This window comes from Festucalex cinctus, chromosome 1, assembly GCF_051991245.1.
Source record: "Festucalex cinctus isolate MCC-2025b chromosome 1, RoL_Fcin_1.0, whole genome shotgun sequence".
Lineage (NCBI taxonomy): Eukaryota > Metazoa > Chordata > Actinopteri > Syngnathiformes > Syngnathidae > Festucalex > Festucalex cinctus.
The window spans coordinates 25,895,022-25,910,797 of NC_135411.1; the positions used below are offsets into that span (position 1 = coordinate 25,895,022).

The 15,776-nt window shown below is 39.8% G+C and overlaps 2 protein-coding genes across 6 annotated transcripts in view; both read right to left on the minus strand.

The window, feature by feature from the left end:
* Positions 1-346: 346 nt before the first annotated feature.
* espnlb (espin like b) lies at positions 347-5,979 on the minus strand. Its single transcript, XM_077523551.1, has 5 exons — positions 5,898-5,979; positions 4,258-4,393; positions 3,618-3,739; positions 2,540-2,719; positions 347-1,890 (listed from the first exon to the last, which is right to left on the minus strand). Exons 1-5 carry the CDS (start codon positions 5,910-5,912, stop codon positions 478-480), a joined length of 1,866 nt encoding a protein of 621 aa, XP_077379677.1. The 5' UTR covers positions 5,913-5,979; the 3' UTR covers positions 347-477.
* A 3,523-nt stretch (positions 5,980-9,502) lies between these two features.
* Positions 9,503-15,776, minus strand: part of kif1ab (kinesin family member 1Ab) — a 36,589-nt gene continuing 30,315 nt past the window's right edge. For all 5 annotated transcript variants that reach the window (XM_077525856.1, XM_077525846.1, XM_077525840.1 and 2 more), the window contains 2 exons: positions 15,597-15,715; positions 9,503-14,212 (listed from right to left, as the gene is read on the minus strand). In XM_077525856.1, coding sequence (XP_077381982.1) covers positions 14,155-14,212; positions 15,597-15,715 — 177 coding nt within the window. In that variant the 3' untranslated portion in view covers positions 9,503-14,154. The remainder of the gene's footprint in view (positions 14,213-15,596; positions 15,716-15,776) is intronic.

Sequence of the window (15,776 nt, forward strand, 5' to 3'; positions counted from 1 at the left end):
CTCCTGTCAGCTCGGCGCCGCGTGTGCGCATGCGCGACCTCACCTATTTCCGTCCTCACCTTATTGCATTGGAAAGTGAACGAGACACGGGCATTGGGGGACAGAAGTAGATTTAGACTTTTTAAATGTACTTTATAGGAAGACAAGAAAGACAAAATGAGGGAGGAAAGAAAGGTTTAAAAAGGGAGTGAGGAAGGATGGATGGAGGATGGATGATAAAAAGAAGGGGGAGGATGTTAAGAAGGAAAGGAGGATGGTAGGTGGGAGACAACGTGTCTCATAAATTCATATGCACAAAACTGTGTAGTACGCGTTCATCAAATTTTTATTTATTCATACGCTAGCTTCATTGACTATTCTAAAATGTCAATTGGTGTGAATGTGGAGATTCAAACCTACGATACCTGACTGTGAGGCAGACATGCCAGCCAGAGTGCTCGACACACTAACTGAAAACGCATTAGCCTTTAGAATGGGCTAATGTTCAAAATCAAAGATCTCTGCCTCCTTCTCCTTCCAAAAAGCAAAGCTGCGATCAATATATTGACAAATGTCTTCATTGTTGAAACAGGACAAGTCAGTGCCACAGCTGCCCTCTTCCGGTGAAGCACTCTGAACTACAACGGAAGGCACTTGCCCAATATCTGACTTTGGTTCCGAGTGGCCGAAGAAGCGGAGTTTGATGTCCTCGAAGCCGTCACTCCAACGTCGCCTTCCGGCTTGGATTTCCTGGAGAACATCTTTGTGGAACTCTCGCACGGTCTCCCAGGGGAAACTCCCCACGTGGTCAAAGACTTCGAAGCAGAGCAGGTGCCTCATCTTCCTCTCAACCGGCGACAAATCCTGCTCTAAAATGTTGAAGTACCCCAGCATGAAGAGATCCAACGTCAAGCTATCGTGGCTCACGGCGTTGCCATCCACCTCGGGTAGGAATTGCTCCGGAGAGTACACGAGAAGTTGACTTTGGGAAAATGTCAAATGGGATGTTTGAGCACTGCGCAGCTGAAATTTCTTCCTCCAACAAGTGAACATCTTGTCCACCGCGCATCGCCTTTGGCAGAATTGAAAGAAGGACGTGATTTTCTGCTGGTCTTGTTCTGATTTCGTTGCCCGAATGGAGATAGCGTAAGCCGACTTTTTCCAGTGGCTCAGGAACAACACTACAATGCGCTCTTTCCTTAGACTTGTGGTCTCAATCACAGGTGAATGTTTTATGGGATCACTGCTGAATCTTACATTACCATTTGGCTTGTTCATCCCTGATAATTCATATACTAAATCGTTTTTCAAGGCCTGGCTACCTTGAACCACTCCGGCAAAGGGATAAATCCCACCAATCTGCCCTTCAAAGTTGGCTCTGAGGGTTCTAACGGACACCCCGGACTGACGGATCTCCTTCTCCACCCGTTCCCTGTTGCTGTCTAAACGATGACCAAAAACTGACACTGTCTGCCGTCCATTTGGTCCCAGACCATCACTTGACCCTCGCCGTCCCTTCATCACACTATCCACTGCGGTCTTCACAGCTCCATCCTCAATGGTCTTGGTCAGGTTGGCCACCAAGAGCGACATACTCCTTACTATCTCCGAGATGCGGCCACACCAGACCGGCAAGGCTCGGCTTCCCTGCTCGTCCATCTGATGCAGAGCCTCTTTGTTCAGGGAGATATTTAGGATCTGCTCTGGTAACATAGACTTCAGTTCTTCCATCAACCTGGTCAGTTCCAGCTCGTAGGCCTGGTGACGCTTCTGGAGGGACACGTTGTCGATCTGTTGTTGCAGATACAGAAGGTCTTCTTCAGTTAGAAGCTCACCAAAGGGCCCAAGAACAGCATTGTGGGTCTGGGAGAACTTCCAGCCGTCCACAGGTGGGCAGTCAGTGGTCAGGTCCTGTGCGAAAGATAACGCTTGAATCATACTGTGTAGACAAAGGCAAATTTCCATTATAACAGACATTATCTTAACATACGTTAGACATTGTTTAGGTCAAGACACACACTTATGATACATTAAAGAAAACCAACTGAACCCCACATGAGAAAGCATTTGGCAATGGAGGCCAGGAAAAACTTGGAGTGATGGAAAGACAGAGTAGAGTGACAGAGGGTAGGTAAAGAAAACAGGAGGGAGGAGTTGGGAGACAAGTGAAGGGATGTGAGAACAATGGGAACATCAACAGCTATATCAAAGTTCCAGACGTTGAACCCTTTGAACTTACCAAAATCACGTGGACATGTGGCTCTCTGATTCCTCAGAAGACTGAACAACCCTAACTAACCTATGAAGGACACTAGTTCTTGGAATCTCCATTTTCTGAGACGGGTTTGAGGTTTTCTTTGACCAAGATCAGGCCTCAGGGAAGACCTAGATGGCCTCGAGACAATGTCTCAAAGTTTGCCTGGCAAATCCTAATTGTTTCCTAAGCAGTAGATCTCAAAGACTTTGGGCCATGGGAGCTCTTAACGGCCATTAAACATAACTACCATAAAATCACCTTGTTTCGAGACAAAGTTGGACTCCACCTATAAATGGACTGTACCTGTCTCCTCTGGTCATCCTCGTCCTGCAGTCGGGTCTGCATCTGTCTCACCATCACCTGACGTTTCCACTCTGCGATGGGGCGACCAGCCTCATCGTGAGTGGGAACCAGAGCCTCTATGTCAGCCAGGATCACATCCATAACCGGTTCCTCCAGCAGAACTTCCTTGCTGTCAAGTTTCTGCAGGGAGACGATGTCATTGTTACACATCTGCAGTCAGTTGTGCTTGTCTTTTGATCGCAGGCGCAGATCTCTGGTGACCTGCTGCTTAGGATTTGGTATCTTCGGAGCCTGGGTTTGAGTCTCAGTCAGGTAAATTGTAACGTGTACATATTTTAACCTGGCAGACGTTACAAACTTGCCTTTAAGTACTTGGCTTGGGAGCAACATAGGCTGCAGTTTCAAAACCTATGACTGATGTGCTGCTGCCAATCTACTTGTATATTTAATACTGGGAGTGATCGCTGGAGAGAACCTCAAATCAAGTATATGAAAGTGGGACTCACTTAGAAAACCACCAAAATAAAGAGCAAATTTAGCACAGAAGTGGAATGCACAAGTAAGGAAAGACTAAAGACAACTTGGAGGCGGTCAACCTAACAAGTTTGCCAACTGGAATCAGATGGAGGTGATGGCCCAGGACAAGTATTGCGAAGGAACCTCAATGGAGACCTATGTCCTACCAAAAGTAAAAAGACCTAAAGACTGAATGAAGGTTATGTTGCTAACTCGCACTGTTTGCTTTTTTGCACCGGTTGCCTATCCTGACCAGGATTGGGGAATCCAGGTCCAGAAAGTAAAAACCCTGCCACAGATTAGTTTTAGCCGTAGGTGCTTCTACTTAACTGACATATTAATGAGCTCGTCTCCACCTGTTGAGTCAAAGCCCCAGTGGCTAAAGCTAAACCGTTACAGGCTTTTTACTTTCTGGATTTGGATTCCCAAACCCTGGTCCTGACACAGAACCCAGCCAATTATCCAGGCTTGAGACTGGCACTGAAATTCTCCTGGTTCTGGAGGAACTTGAACCAAAGCCTTTAAGTGCACCAAAACACAAATTTAGCAAGTGGTAGCTCACCATTTGTCCAGTAAACATGGCCGCTGTGATACCAGCCTGCCTCAGCGACTTGATGGACTTCACGTGGGACATCAGTGTGAGATCTCGCTCAGGGGGCTTCAGCTGGTTGAAGGATGTCATCACTAGAGACGAACCACAATATGTCTTATAGGCATCTCATTTGTTTAGGAGCGATTTTGCAGTGCTGATCCTTTTCCCCTAATTAAGCTACAATCCCATTAGGTATTCTATTCAGTCTTGATACTGACAAATGCTGAAATGCCAAAGTAATAATTGAATTGACACGTGTTAATAATACCATGACATCCGTATCATTTATCTTATCATTCTTGTGGCTTAGTAGGATTAATAATAGAACAGATCTGTATAAATAAATTAAGATGGAACTGAAAAATTCCTGCTAAATTATGTGTGAATAGTGCTAAATGTTTTACCAGGCTGACCTGCCAAATAAATAAATGAACTGACAACATCCATTTTGTAAAGTGACTGATGCAGAAGCTGGAGCCTATCCCAGGCACACCCTGGACTGGTCCAATCGCAGGCCAGAAACCTGTTGTGCTTGACTGGTGACCATTCCAGGATGTACCCTGTCTGTTGTCAGCGGCAATCATTCCAAACAACATGAAACATGGATTACCTGAGGAGGCTGTGTGGATGTACTGCATGGATCCTGCGGTTTGTCTTTTGCCAACGTTAGCCCGAGTCCCAGGAGATGGCGATGAGGACGATGCGGTTTCAGGGAGTCGAGGCAGGGGGAGCACCTCCTTCACCGGCTGTTGGCAGCACATACGATAAGACTCACATAAGCATTATTTATGACGCACAGGCCATTGTGATAAAATGACTCACATTTTCTTGAGACACCTGGGAACTGTTTTAAATTGTGACAGAAATGCATAATGTTTCTCTCTCTCTCTCTCTCTCTCTCTCTCTCTCTCTCTCTCTCGCTCTGTCGGTTTGAAGGCATTCATGCTTGGTCTTGTTTCAGTTTTGGACAAGGTGGACTTACTGGTCATTTTGTTGTTTTTAATTTCTTGGTCTCGGTGGGTGTGGACTTGAATATAACACAGCTGTGTACATTCCAAAAACATGCTTGGTAGGTTAATTGAAGACTCTAAACCAGTAATTCTCAACTGGTGGGTGGCGGATTCATTTGTTGCGGACAAGTAAGAAAAAAAATATAGGTGGTCTTTCGTTTATGATGGTAGTAATATAAAACTCATTGCTTCATATTAAATTGTTCAATTTTCATGTTTTTTATCTGTACAAATACAGTACTTACTGCAATTATGTCTTTAAAACTCAACTATTGATGTGTACAGTATATGTTTAAAATATGATGACTGTAGCCTGCGTGTTTTTAAATAAATGTGGGTCGTAGCCATGGCTGGACTGGTACAAAAAATTGGCCCTGCATTTTGAAATAGACTTGCTAGCTGGGCCCGACTCCAGACCACACCTGGCTATCATACAGCTGATGTTGATTGGTTCACTTTACTTGTCTATATTATACATACATTAATGGGCTGCTTCCAAAAATTGTGGGCCGGTCTCTTGGGGGTAAAATCGAGGAAAATAACAATTAAAGAGCTCCGCATTGGCCTCAAAAGACACCAAGCCCACCAGGCATCTGCCCTGTATGCCAGATAGCCAGTCTAGCCCTGGTCACAAGTTCGCAACTTAGTGAAAATGGGAAAATGTTGGTCCCAGGTGACAACAGTTGAAAAGCATTGCTCTAAATTGTCCTTTTATGTGCCCGGTATTTGGCGAGCAACCAGGACAGGGTGTACCCCACCCCTCGCCTAAAGTCAGATGGGATAAGCTCACCTGCGACCCAAATGAGAATATGTGGTATAAAAAAAATAAAGGAAAGATGACAACACACGGCTAGCCTTAATGTTTGCTAACAAGAAGCTGAGCTGCACTGTTTGTTTACAAGCTCGGTGTGTGAGTCAGTCACACTTCCTGTTGCTTACCTAATATATTTGTGTGGGAAGTGGGAACCCTATTGTATTATATAATTGAGTGGCCTAACTACATTTTGATTAGAAGTGCAGAAATGAATAAAGTTTAGTCCAATCTGTCAGACGAATACTCGACCATGTTTAGTTCCAATTGTGAAACATAGGGGGCAGTCCATTATTTCATGAAGCACTTTTGCCGAATCATCAGTGCAACACTGGGCCAACATCCCCAAAATAAGGTTCAGAAATTCATAGAAAATCCAGAAAGTAAGTAATAGTTCATAAAATATTCACAAAATATACTAGCGACCACCTTGCTGTTCTCCATGTTGATTCTCCAATTTCTCAAACAACAGCAGCGGCAGCTTGACAAATCTGAAAGAGGAAGCAGATAAAGTGAGCAGGACTTGGACCTCACATGGTGCATCTGTGAATACACAAGAGGTAATCAAGCCCCTCCATCACACACGCAGAGACGCGCACACACACACACGTGCTTAATGCAAAGAACAATGCGGTGAAATGTGAAGCTGCTCTGCGTGAAGGAGAAAGCTTGTTGAAAGTCAGCGGAGATGCGATATTCTGCTTCAGGTAACCTCGACGGTGTCCTGCAGTCTTACCGGAGATCACCTAACATCACTAAACACTGTTAAATGGTGCACGAAATATGCAATTAGTACCTTAACACCATTTTTTTTTTTTTTTTTTTTTTGTAATAAGCATGCAGCAACAATTCTTTTCTCTTTTTGTTCCAAATTTGTGTCATTTTCTGCTCAAATTAGAAATATTTCAGCTACATTTTAATACTTATGGAAAATGCTAATGCTATATTTACTTCTCTAAAAATATATGCAAATTTTTTTAACCATACCAAAGGGGAAATTCAACAAATATAGAAAAATGTCAGTCACATATCTTAACATATTGTTGGGAACATTGCAAATGGATCCACATGTTTACTCAAAATGCATTGACTATATTATGAGTGTCATGAAAACATGTTGGGGGAGGTCTGCACCCTACTGAATGATAAACTACAGTGTGTTCTTCATTTTTTTTTTTTTTACGTGCAATAATTCATATGCATTTTACGATCCTGCAGAAGAGTTACATGACTAACATGAATCAAAAGTAAGAATACAATGCCCTCATTTGAAAATCAGCATCTCGCCACAATAATACAAATTGGACTCACCATAAAAGTCATGGACGGAGAAAAGTTGGAAAAACAAAACTGTGGCGACTCCAACAGGACATCCAGAAGCTGGTGTTGTGTCTGTTGTTTTACTTCATAAGCCGGAAAGCATTGAAGATGAATCTCCTGGACCTAAAGCTCAGTTGGGGGGGGGGGGGGGGGGGGGGGCGGGCGCATGTCCATAATTAAAATGGACGGACGGACGGACGGGTAGGGTGACCTGCACGTGGAGGTATGGCCCAAGTGGATGTATGCAGGTGCTTGAAAGTGGTTCTGGATCTTCCCTAAGCTTTGTTTTTCATGTTGAACAGGACACCAGTAAAAACAATCGAACATTTTTAGAATCGATCGTCCTATTGATTCCTCTATCAAACAATCAAGGAATTGGATTGGTAAGTAAGGTCACCCGGTGTGAAAAGTGTGCCAAACATATCGTCGCCATGGTGACCATTCAAGTCAAGTCAGGTTTATTTATGTAACCCGTAATCAAAAAAAAGTTGACAAATATTAACTAGTGACTTACAGTAACTGTATTTCATTGTTTGACTACAGTATCAACTTTCCACCAATATTGGTCGATAGACTGAGAAACAATCAGGACTACACTGGCCGCAATTATACACCTGATGAAATTGTCTGTGTGGATGGCGTAACGTGGGTCCTGCAAAGCTTTGGGGAAAACATATCAACATATTTTTGTGGTCAATTAAAAAAAAAAAAAAAAAAAAAAAGATACTTTGTTATGTGTGCATTTTTTGTAGTCTTTTCAGTCAAATACAATGACAAAAAACGAATAGTAAATTTCTATTATCTTTTAATTCTAAAATAAACCATTTTGTAAAGAAAAAAAACAATAAAATGGATTTAAAGAAAAAATTAAAAACTAAATAAATAAAATGAAAAAAAAAAAATCCAGTGGCCAGAAAAAGTCCCAATCAAAACATGGTTGTACAACTTCTTGTCAATGAATGCAGTAAAGTACAAAGAATGAAAGTGAATACTGAACAATGCTTCATGTAACACTTTGGAATACCGACCATAGACGGTACTTTCAGAAATTGCATCTTGATGGGCATTTCAATGGGCATCTATCAGACAGGCACGCCCTTAGTTCCTGATCGTAAACAAGATGGCGGCCGATACCGTCATCAGACACTGTCGCAAGTATCGAAAGTCGACCTTGAAATAAGGCCGGGTATTGGCCCGATACGGATACCTGATATCAGTACTCATTCATCTGTTATATACAACATTCAGTGTGGAAGTATGCAACATTAAAGTATAGATTTTTTTTTTTATTTAAAAAAAAAAAAACACAAAAAAAAAATAATCCCCCAAAATTCCTTGATTTTTTTTATTTTTTATCCATTCATCCATTTTCTGCACATATCAATGGGATTAATTAATTTAAGTCTTTGACTGCCAAACATTATCCAAAAACAATCCCAACAGTGCCATCTTTCAACAAAATATTGTGCGCTACGACTACATAAACACAAAAAAAGTATGTTTCTAACTTATTCCGTTCTTTAGTAATTACTAATCCCCATTCGAAAATAGGTAATTTCAGTGACATAAGCGAAAATAGAAAAAGAAAATTAGAGAAAACAAGCTTTTTGTGAAAACATACATTTTTTGCACGACTTTGACAATATATATATATATATATATATATATTTGTTTATTGATGCTGTGTGAATTAGATTTAATGTGACAAAGGCTTTGATCATTCACGTTATCCTTGAAAACGTTAAATTTCATCAGATTTGTCACGTTTCATTGTAATTTCATATACTGTGAGCCCATTAAAAATATCCAATGCTGCCATCTGCTGGCCGTAGTTAGTGGCTGTTTTGGGATTTCACAACCTCAATGACAAGGCAGCCAAAAGATGTTGCACTGCCCATTGACAAAAAAATAAATAAATAAAAAATAAAAAATAAAAAAACTGAGTAAACGTCAATTAACGTTTATGGCAGCATTCATTAGGATTTTAGCATACATCATTAAACGTTTTTGGCGGTCAGAGTTAAAGTGAATGATATAATTCATTTTAGCACGCTTACTATTAACCTTTTATTTGGTACGTAATCATCCATCCATCTATTTTCTTGACCGCTTATTCCTCACAAGGGTCACAGTGGGGGTGGAGCCTATCCCAGCTGGCTTTGGGCAGTAGGCAGGGTACACCCTGGTTGCCAGCCAATCGCAGGGCACACAGAGACGAACAACCATCCACACTCACAAGCACACCTAGGGACAGTTGGGAGCGCCCAATTAACCTGCCATGCATGTCTTTGGAATGTGGGAGGAGACGGGAGTACCCGGAGAAGACCCACACGGGCACGGGGAGAACATGCAAACGGAGCCTGGACTCGAACCTGAGTCCTCAGTACTGGGAGGCGGAAGTGTTAACCACTCTGCACTGTGCCGCTATTACTTAACTATTGTGGTCATAATTATGTGTTACAATGTGTTCAAATGGACCCACAAGAAAAATAAATTTTAGGAAATACCATAGTACGGTACTACGCTATTTCCTAAAATTTAATTATAAATGAGGGGGTACAGTAGTACCCCCTCATTACGACTATTTTGGGGGCAGTTAACTTCACTGTGCATAGCGGACACTTGATTAGGTACACCCACAGAGCTGTACGTAAATATTCAATGATGGCTATTAACTACAATACCTCATCCTTATTGATAATAATATGACTACGTTTATACATTTGAACACTCATTTATTCAGATTTTTTTTTTCTTAGCTCTTGACAAGTTACGATAATAACAGAGACAATAAAAGTGTGATTACACAAGTGCAAAAAAACGATCCATGTTCACCCTGCAAGACTGGTTATGAATATTTATATTCTCATTGGTGGTGGCGTACAGTGGACAGAAAAGAGCTCAGAGACCCCATACAACCGCATACCATCATTTATATACAAGACAGAGCCAGAAGGGAGGGTTCATTACAAAGATTGGGGAGCGACTCAACTTTACAGCGGAACTTTTCAAGGCAGGAGGAGAAAGCGGAAGGACAGTGGCGGACTAAATGTGGACCCGCATGCTTGGATCCAACTCTAAGAAGCAGCCCCACATAAAGCAAAGCTCACAATGCACAGAAATGTATACAGTGGCCCCAAACAATATCATTTAGGAGTACTTTGTTCAAGTAATGCAATAAAAGACCAACATCCCTTTAATAGAAACTTTAAATTGGATTTACATTGCAGGTTCAAGTGACACAATTCAGATTTCTTAGGATACTGTTTTTATTTTTAATGAATGGTATGAAGCCCCACCCACAAAAACAAGGGGGGGGGAAAGTTGTATGTTTTGAACTCATTTACTGCCACGGACGTTTATCCTAGTTTTTCTGTGTGTAACTTTGAATATTTGTATTGTTCACTACGTGTGACTTGAGCTCTAAAAATAGATTGGAAATACTGTAGGCACTAAATCAGAATGTCACTTGGACCAGCAGTGTGAATCTAGCCAAATGTACATACATGTGCATGATTCAACATAAATAAACCTACAGAGGGTCATAAAGTCACCTTTCTGTCCAGCTTACATTTGCTATTAATAAATATTTTGCTCCTAAAAAAAAGAAAGAAAAAGACTACTGAGATGAGCCAAAACCTGCAGAAATGACATTGTTATGAAATCAAATGTAAATACGATCCAGTATTTCCAGGGTTGCCCCATCAGACTGCATGACTAAAACAGGTTGGCAGGCCTGTAGCATGCAAAGCAAAAGACCAAATGGTTGTCAAACCACGTCTTTTGTAAACCTTTCCATTTCATTTCCTTATTAAAATGTCATTCTGGTTTGTTAGGATCATCTCAGTGCAGCATAGAGCAGTCAGTGATTCCCAACAATGTGTCCTGGGAACGGGTCCAGTTTCACTTCATTGCACGGGAAATGATTATTTACTTAACACAAAAAAATGCATCTTTGTTCGTCTATCTATGCCAGTGACAAATAGTTGCTTTTTGGTGATGCGAAGATTTTGTGGCCTTTTTGTTCGGTGCAGATTGCCTCGATTTAATAAAAGGTTGGCAAAAACGGGCATTGACGCATTAAAAGCAACTTGAAACCATCCCATAATAAGCTAATTATCAAGCATTAGAACAGCTACAATGCAAACATTTTTTCTTACGAAAATGATATTGAGGTACACCATAGACGTCACAAGCTAGCACAGCATACGACAATATGAGAATGTTCACTCGTTTATGTCATATATCAAAAATGAAAAATATTCAGTATTAGCCCACGAAGAAGCTGAAGAAGAGGAGGTGGAGAAAGGGGGAGGCACTGCTTCATAATCGCGAAAGAATTTAGTCTTCATTTTAACAGCAACAAAAAAAAAAAAAAAGATGAATTCTGGACTGGGCAACATCATGCGAAAAAAAAACAACAGAAAACACTCAATGCTACGGATCTCATGTTCAATTTTTACACAAAAATCTTTCCGTATTTTTTTGTCATTTAAATGCTCCAGCTTACCGTCTTATTTTTACAAAATTCTGAAACATCCAACCAACTGGACCGTGTTTTTCAATGCTATTCTGTTAAATTCCCATTATGACAGGCTCCGACATTCCATTTTTTTTTGTATTTTACTACTAGTAGTGACGATAATAAGTCAAAGATATACAAATCAGCTCGTAGATAGAATTCACATGACCCTTATTTGTCTGTAAATATGACATATGATGCATGAGTGCTTCAAAATTGTGTATATTCTCAATATCTTCAAAATAATTGCTTAAGTCATTTGTTTGTTTGTTTGTTTTTGCAAAAAATTTTTTTTGCCTAAATCATCTCATGATGTGAATGGTTTATTTTTGTGTTTACTGAACAATCTGAAAAAATGACTTGGGCGATTATTATAAGAAGGCGTAAATATACAGGTTTAAAAAGCAGGGTCACACTTACTGATAATCAAGACCAATGTGATCATTTTCCTCCGTTGCAATCAGAGTCATAAGGGGCCCGATAAATGATTGGCTGGGTCGGTCACCTGGAGTACATCACGCACTCTAAGAGGAGGAAGCACACAAGTGCCGATTATCGATTGAAGTCGATTGACTCCAATCATTTTTTTATTTTGAAAAGAGGACAAAAATGTTCACGTGTGATCTCATGTGTGGTGTGCTCAAGATGACCATTGCAGGACACCATATTCATCACAAAACTTAGGGCAATCACTATTGCAAATTCTGACCTGGTTTAACATTTGCGATTGTTTGAAAACATTTTCCAAGCAGGGGAAGAAAAGTCACTCTAAACACAGCCCTACCTACACCACAGATAATCAATCAGGACAATAGTTTAGAGACATCAGATCATCTGAATTTTATCGGTAATTGTCTAATATTGTTCCTTTTCAAGTCACAATCAGGAAGTGGCTTGGTCCAATTTGGTGTTGACAACACACATACTGTAGGGATTTGTCATCGTAAATGTTGACCAGGTTTAACACTTACGATTGCCAACGGTCTTCCAGCGCAAAACACCTACCACACCAATCGCACAGGATAATCTCTTAATGTTATTCAATAATCAAAACTTTACTGATGTGGGCGGAAGGATAATTGTTCAGGATAATCCTATACGGATACCCGATAATCAGCCTGATTATCGGTTTGTGTGCACCCTGCTCAAGCTAAACTGTATTTGTCATCTTGATGTAATGAAGTTTGGTAACACAAGTGCAAACTATACGTAAACAAACAAACAAAAAAAGCTTTGGTAATGTAACAACTCAACAAGGACGATAAAGTGCCGTGCAACAAAATTGGTCGGTAGTTAAATCACAAGTAACCAAAAACAGTGCGACAATAAATAACATTACTTTGTGATAATAAACACAAGGGATTATGTATATTTTTTCTCTCTCTTAAAGTCCTTCATCCGTTATCTAACGTGATTTTTCTGGGGCAAATAGAAAATGACGGTTGAACGATTGACCCTGTGGTCCTAATTTACACCTAAACTAACCTTACACGGAAAGCTGCTTTGAGCATTTATTTGATATCCATCCTAAGGTCCATGTACTAGTACACTCTTTTTTTGCCACTTGTAAGACAGTCGTATAACTACTAGTAAAAAGAAAAAAATTCCACTATATTTCTGCACAAAAGTATAACTTCGGCATACTTGTAGGCCAACTATATGTTACCAGTGAGCAAAACTATGCACTGTTGACATCTACACGCTACTAGTGAAGATCTAAATGTTAACTAGTACAATTTATCATGTCACATACTAGTAGACAATTCAGCTCACTAGTATATTGGCTTACAAGTAACACTTCTTCCACTACTAGTGTTTTTTTTGGCCAACTAGTTATAAGTTGGGACATGAAAAAATGCTCAAATGACTTAATGCAAAGCGCACTGGTAATTGAATGTTTACTAGTTAAACTTTGTTCCACTATTGTAGGACATTTCCTAACAGTTGGACAACTACATGTTATTAGTGAGGCAAAACTCCTAGTTAGTTAGTGCTACTAGTATGACTCAGAAGGCTACATGCATACAAGTTAGGCTGAGAAGTGTTACTAGTTTAGCACAGTAGTTTGATAGCAAGGTTTAATTGCAGACAACTCTGCTAAAAGTGGCACTAGTAGTGGGGAAAAAATGTTTAATAAGTCTGCTTTCCACTAGTAGCCTTCTGGACATTACATGTAGCACCAAATTGCATACTACTAGTTTTACCTAACTAGTAACATGCACTGTAGCTGCCTTACTAGTTTGCCAGCATTTTCCTACTAGTGACGATAAAGATGCTACTAGTACATGCATGATCTTAACCTGGATATCAAGGATATTGAATATTGTAAATGCTCACATTACATTTATTCAATGTCCTTGACACTACCAGGAGTCCAAAAGTGGCACTAGTAGCAAAAAAAAATATTACGACTAAGACAGAGTGCTACATGACAAATAGTGCACTAGTACACACATCAATGATATGGAATAAATACTTAAACGGCTTTCCATAGTCACAATACTTGAACTAGTATTACATGTACAGTGAAACCCCTGAAACGAAACACTTCCCGATAGAATACGCAAACTAGCCCTAGCATCGTGCAGAGGAACCTCCCCCCCACCGGGTGGCACTGTGTACAAAAAGAACACACGTGTTGTATTAGCCAGTTTGCTACCAACAAAGGAAAGGCTAACTAATGACGTATATGAGTATAGTACTGTACACGGCGGTGTCAACATGCAGCTTTGTAACAGTGATGGCATGTTATATATCTTTCAAAGGTTATTTTATAAGATAAGAGAGTTGGTGGTGTTTAGATTGGATTGTGTTGCTCATTTTCAAAGACGCCCGTGAAGAGTCTCACATCCTCTGGGCCACCGGCGTCGACTGGACCGACTTTCTTCTGGACAGTTTGGACCTGCGGGAACAAGTCAAGTCACGTCATCTTTATTTATATAGGCTTAGTCCAAATGAGGCCCGATTAGAAGCACATCTCCTAGATCGGGGGTCAGCAAACTTTACTGTCAAAAGACCATTTAAGGCCAAATAAATAACCACAAATCTGTCTGGACCTGCAAAACATTTGAACATGGTGTGATGAAGGAAACCGTGTGTTAATGTTTGTCTAATGTACTGAGAGCCCAACAGCTAATTGGAGCTGCACCATAACAGAAAAATATGCAGCATCCAATACTTGCAGATTTATTTTCTTCTACCTTTCGTCTTGGGATTTTTTTTTGGGGGGGGGTAATTGTTATTATTTTATTTTTCATACAGTTTTAGACTTTACTGCCTTTCTGTCAAACTTCTGATAGGTTTGGCAATTGTGTGGACATATTACAGTCATTTTCTCCCTTTCGTCTTCCTTTTTCGGACAATTTATGGCTATGTTTTGGCTTTTTTTTTTTTCCACTATCAATTTTCTGACATTTTTGTCAATTTTGTGGACATTTTATGGTAATTTTTGGAATTTCTTCTTTTGTTTTTGGACCTTGGTTATTTTTTGGAATGTTTCATCTGCCTTTTTAAATTTAATTTACTGTGTCATTATGGGCAATTTTATGGTAAATTTCTTATTTTCCTCTTTCCCTTTGAACATTTTATGGTCACTTAGTGAACATTTTCATATATATATATATATATATATATATATATATATATATATATATATATATATATGAACTTTTTCATCTATCTTTTGTCAAGAAAGTTTTGACTCACTTTTTAAGACTTTAAAATTGCTTCGTTAACAATAAATAATGCATTAATTCGTTTAAAGAATATTTTATCTAAAAAAATAATAATTCAAAATTTTGACTATTTTTTTTAGACTTTAAAATTAATTCATTAATAATGCATTAATTTGTTTAAAGAATGTTTTCTATAAAAAAAATACAAATAAATATTTACAAAATAATAATAATTTTGGACAAAGATGTTTATGGGAGTGGTGCAAGTTTGGTGATTATTTTCACAAGTAGGGTTAATTCTTGAAAAAAAAATTAACAGCGACAGCCATTTGGCTGATCAGCACCAATTTTGCTGGACATTTCTACCCGAGCAGGATGAACAAAAAAAGTCTCGAGGACCCATGCCAAAAATTGAACAAATCCTCAACAATTTGGGTTTTAAGCAGCCATTTCCATTTCCTACTTTGCCACACTCTCCTGGAAAGTTAAAAAAAAAAAAAAAAACAGCCCCAACGCCAGTTTTACTGATTGAAAAAGAATCACCACAACTTTTTTTTTTTTTGCCCACGTCATCCGATTCCATTCTATTTGATGGCAACTTCCGAGACTCACCTGATGGTACCCGCCAACAGAGGATTGAAGGCATAAAGCCAGTCGTGCATCTCTTTGTCATTGTTGGCTTGAAGCAGTATCCCGCGATGCTCGGTGCACACGGCAAACGTGTTTGGGGTCTGCAGACAGGTAGAAAAACAGCCCGAGTCATTCGTGACACTCATATCACCACATCTCACT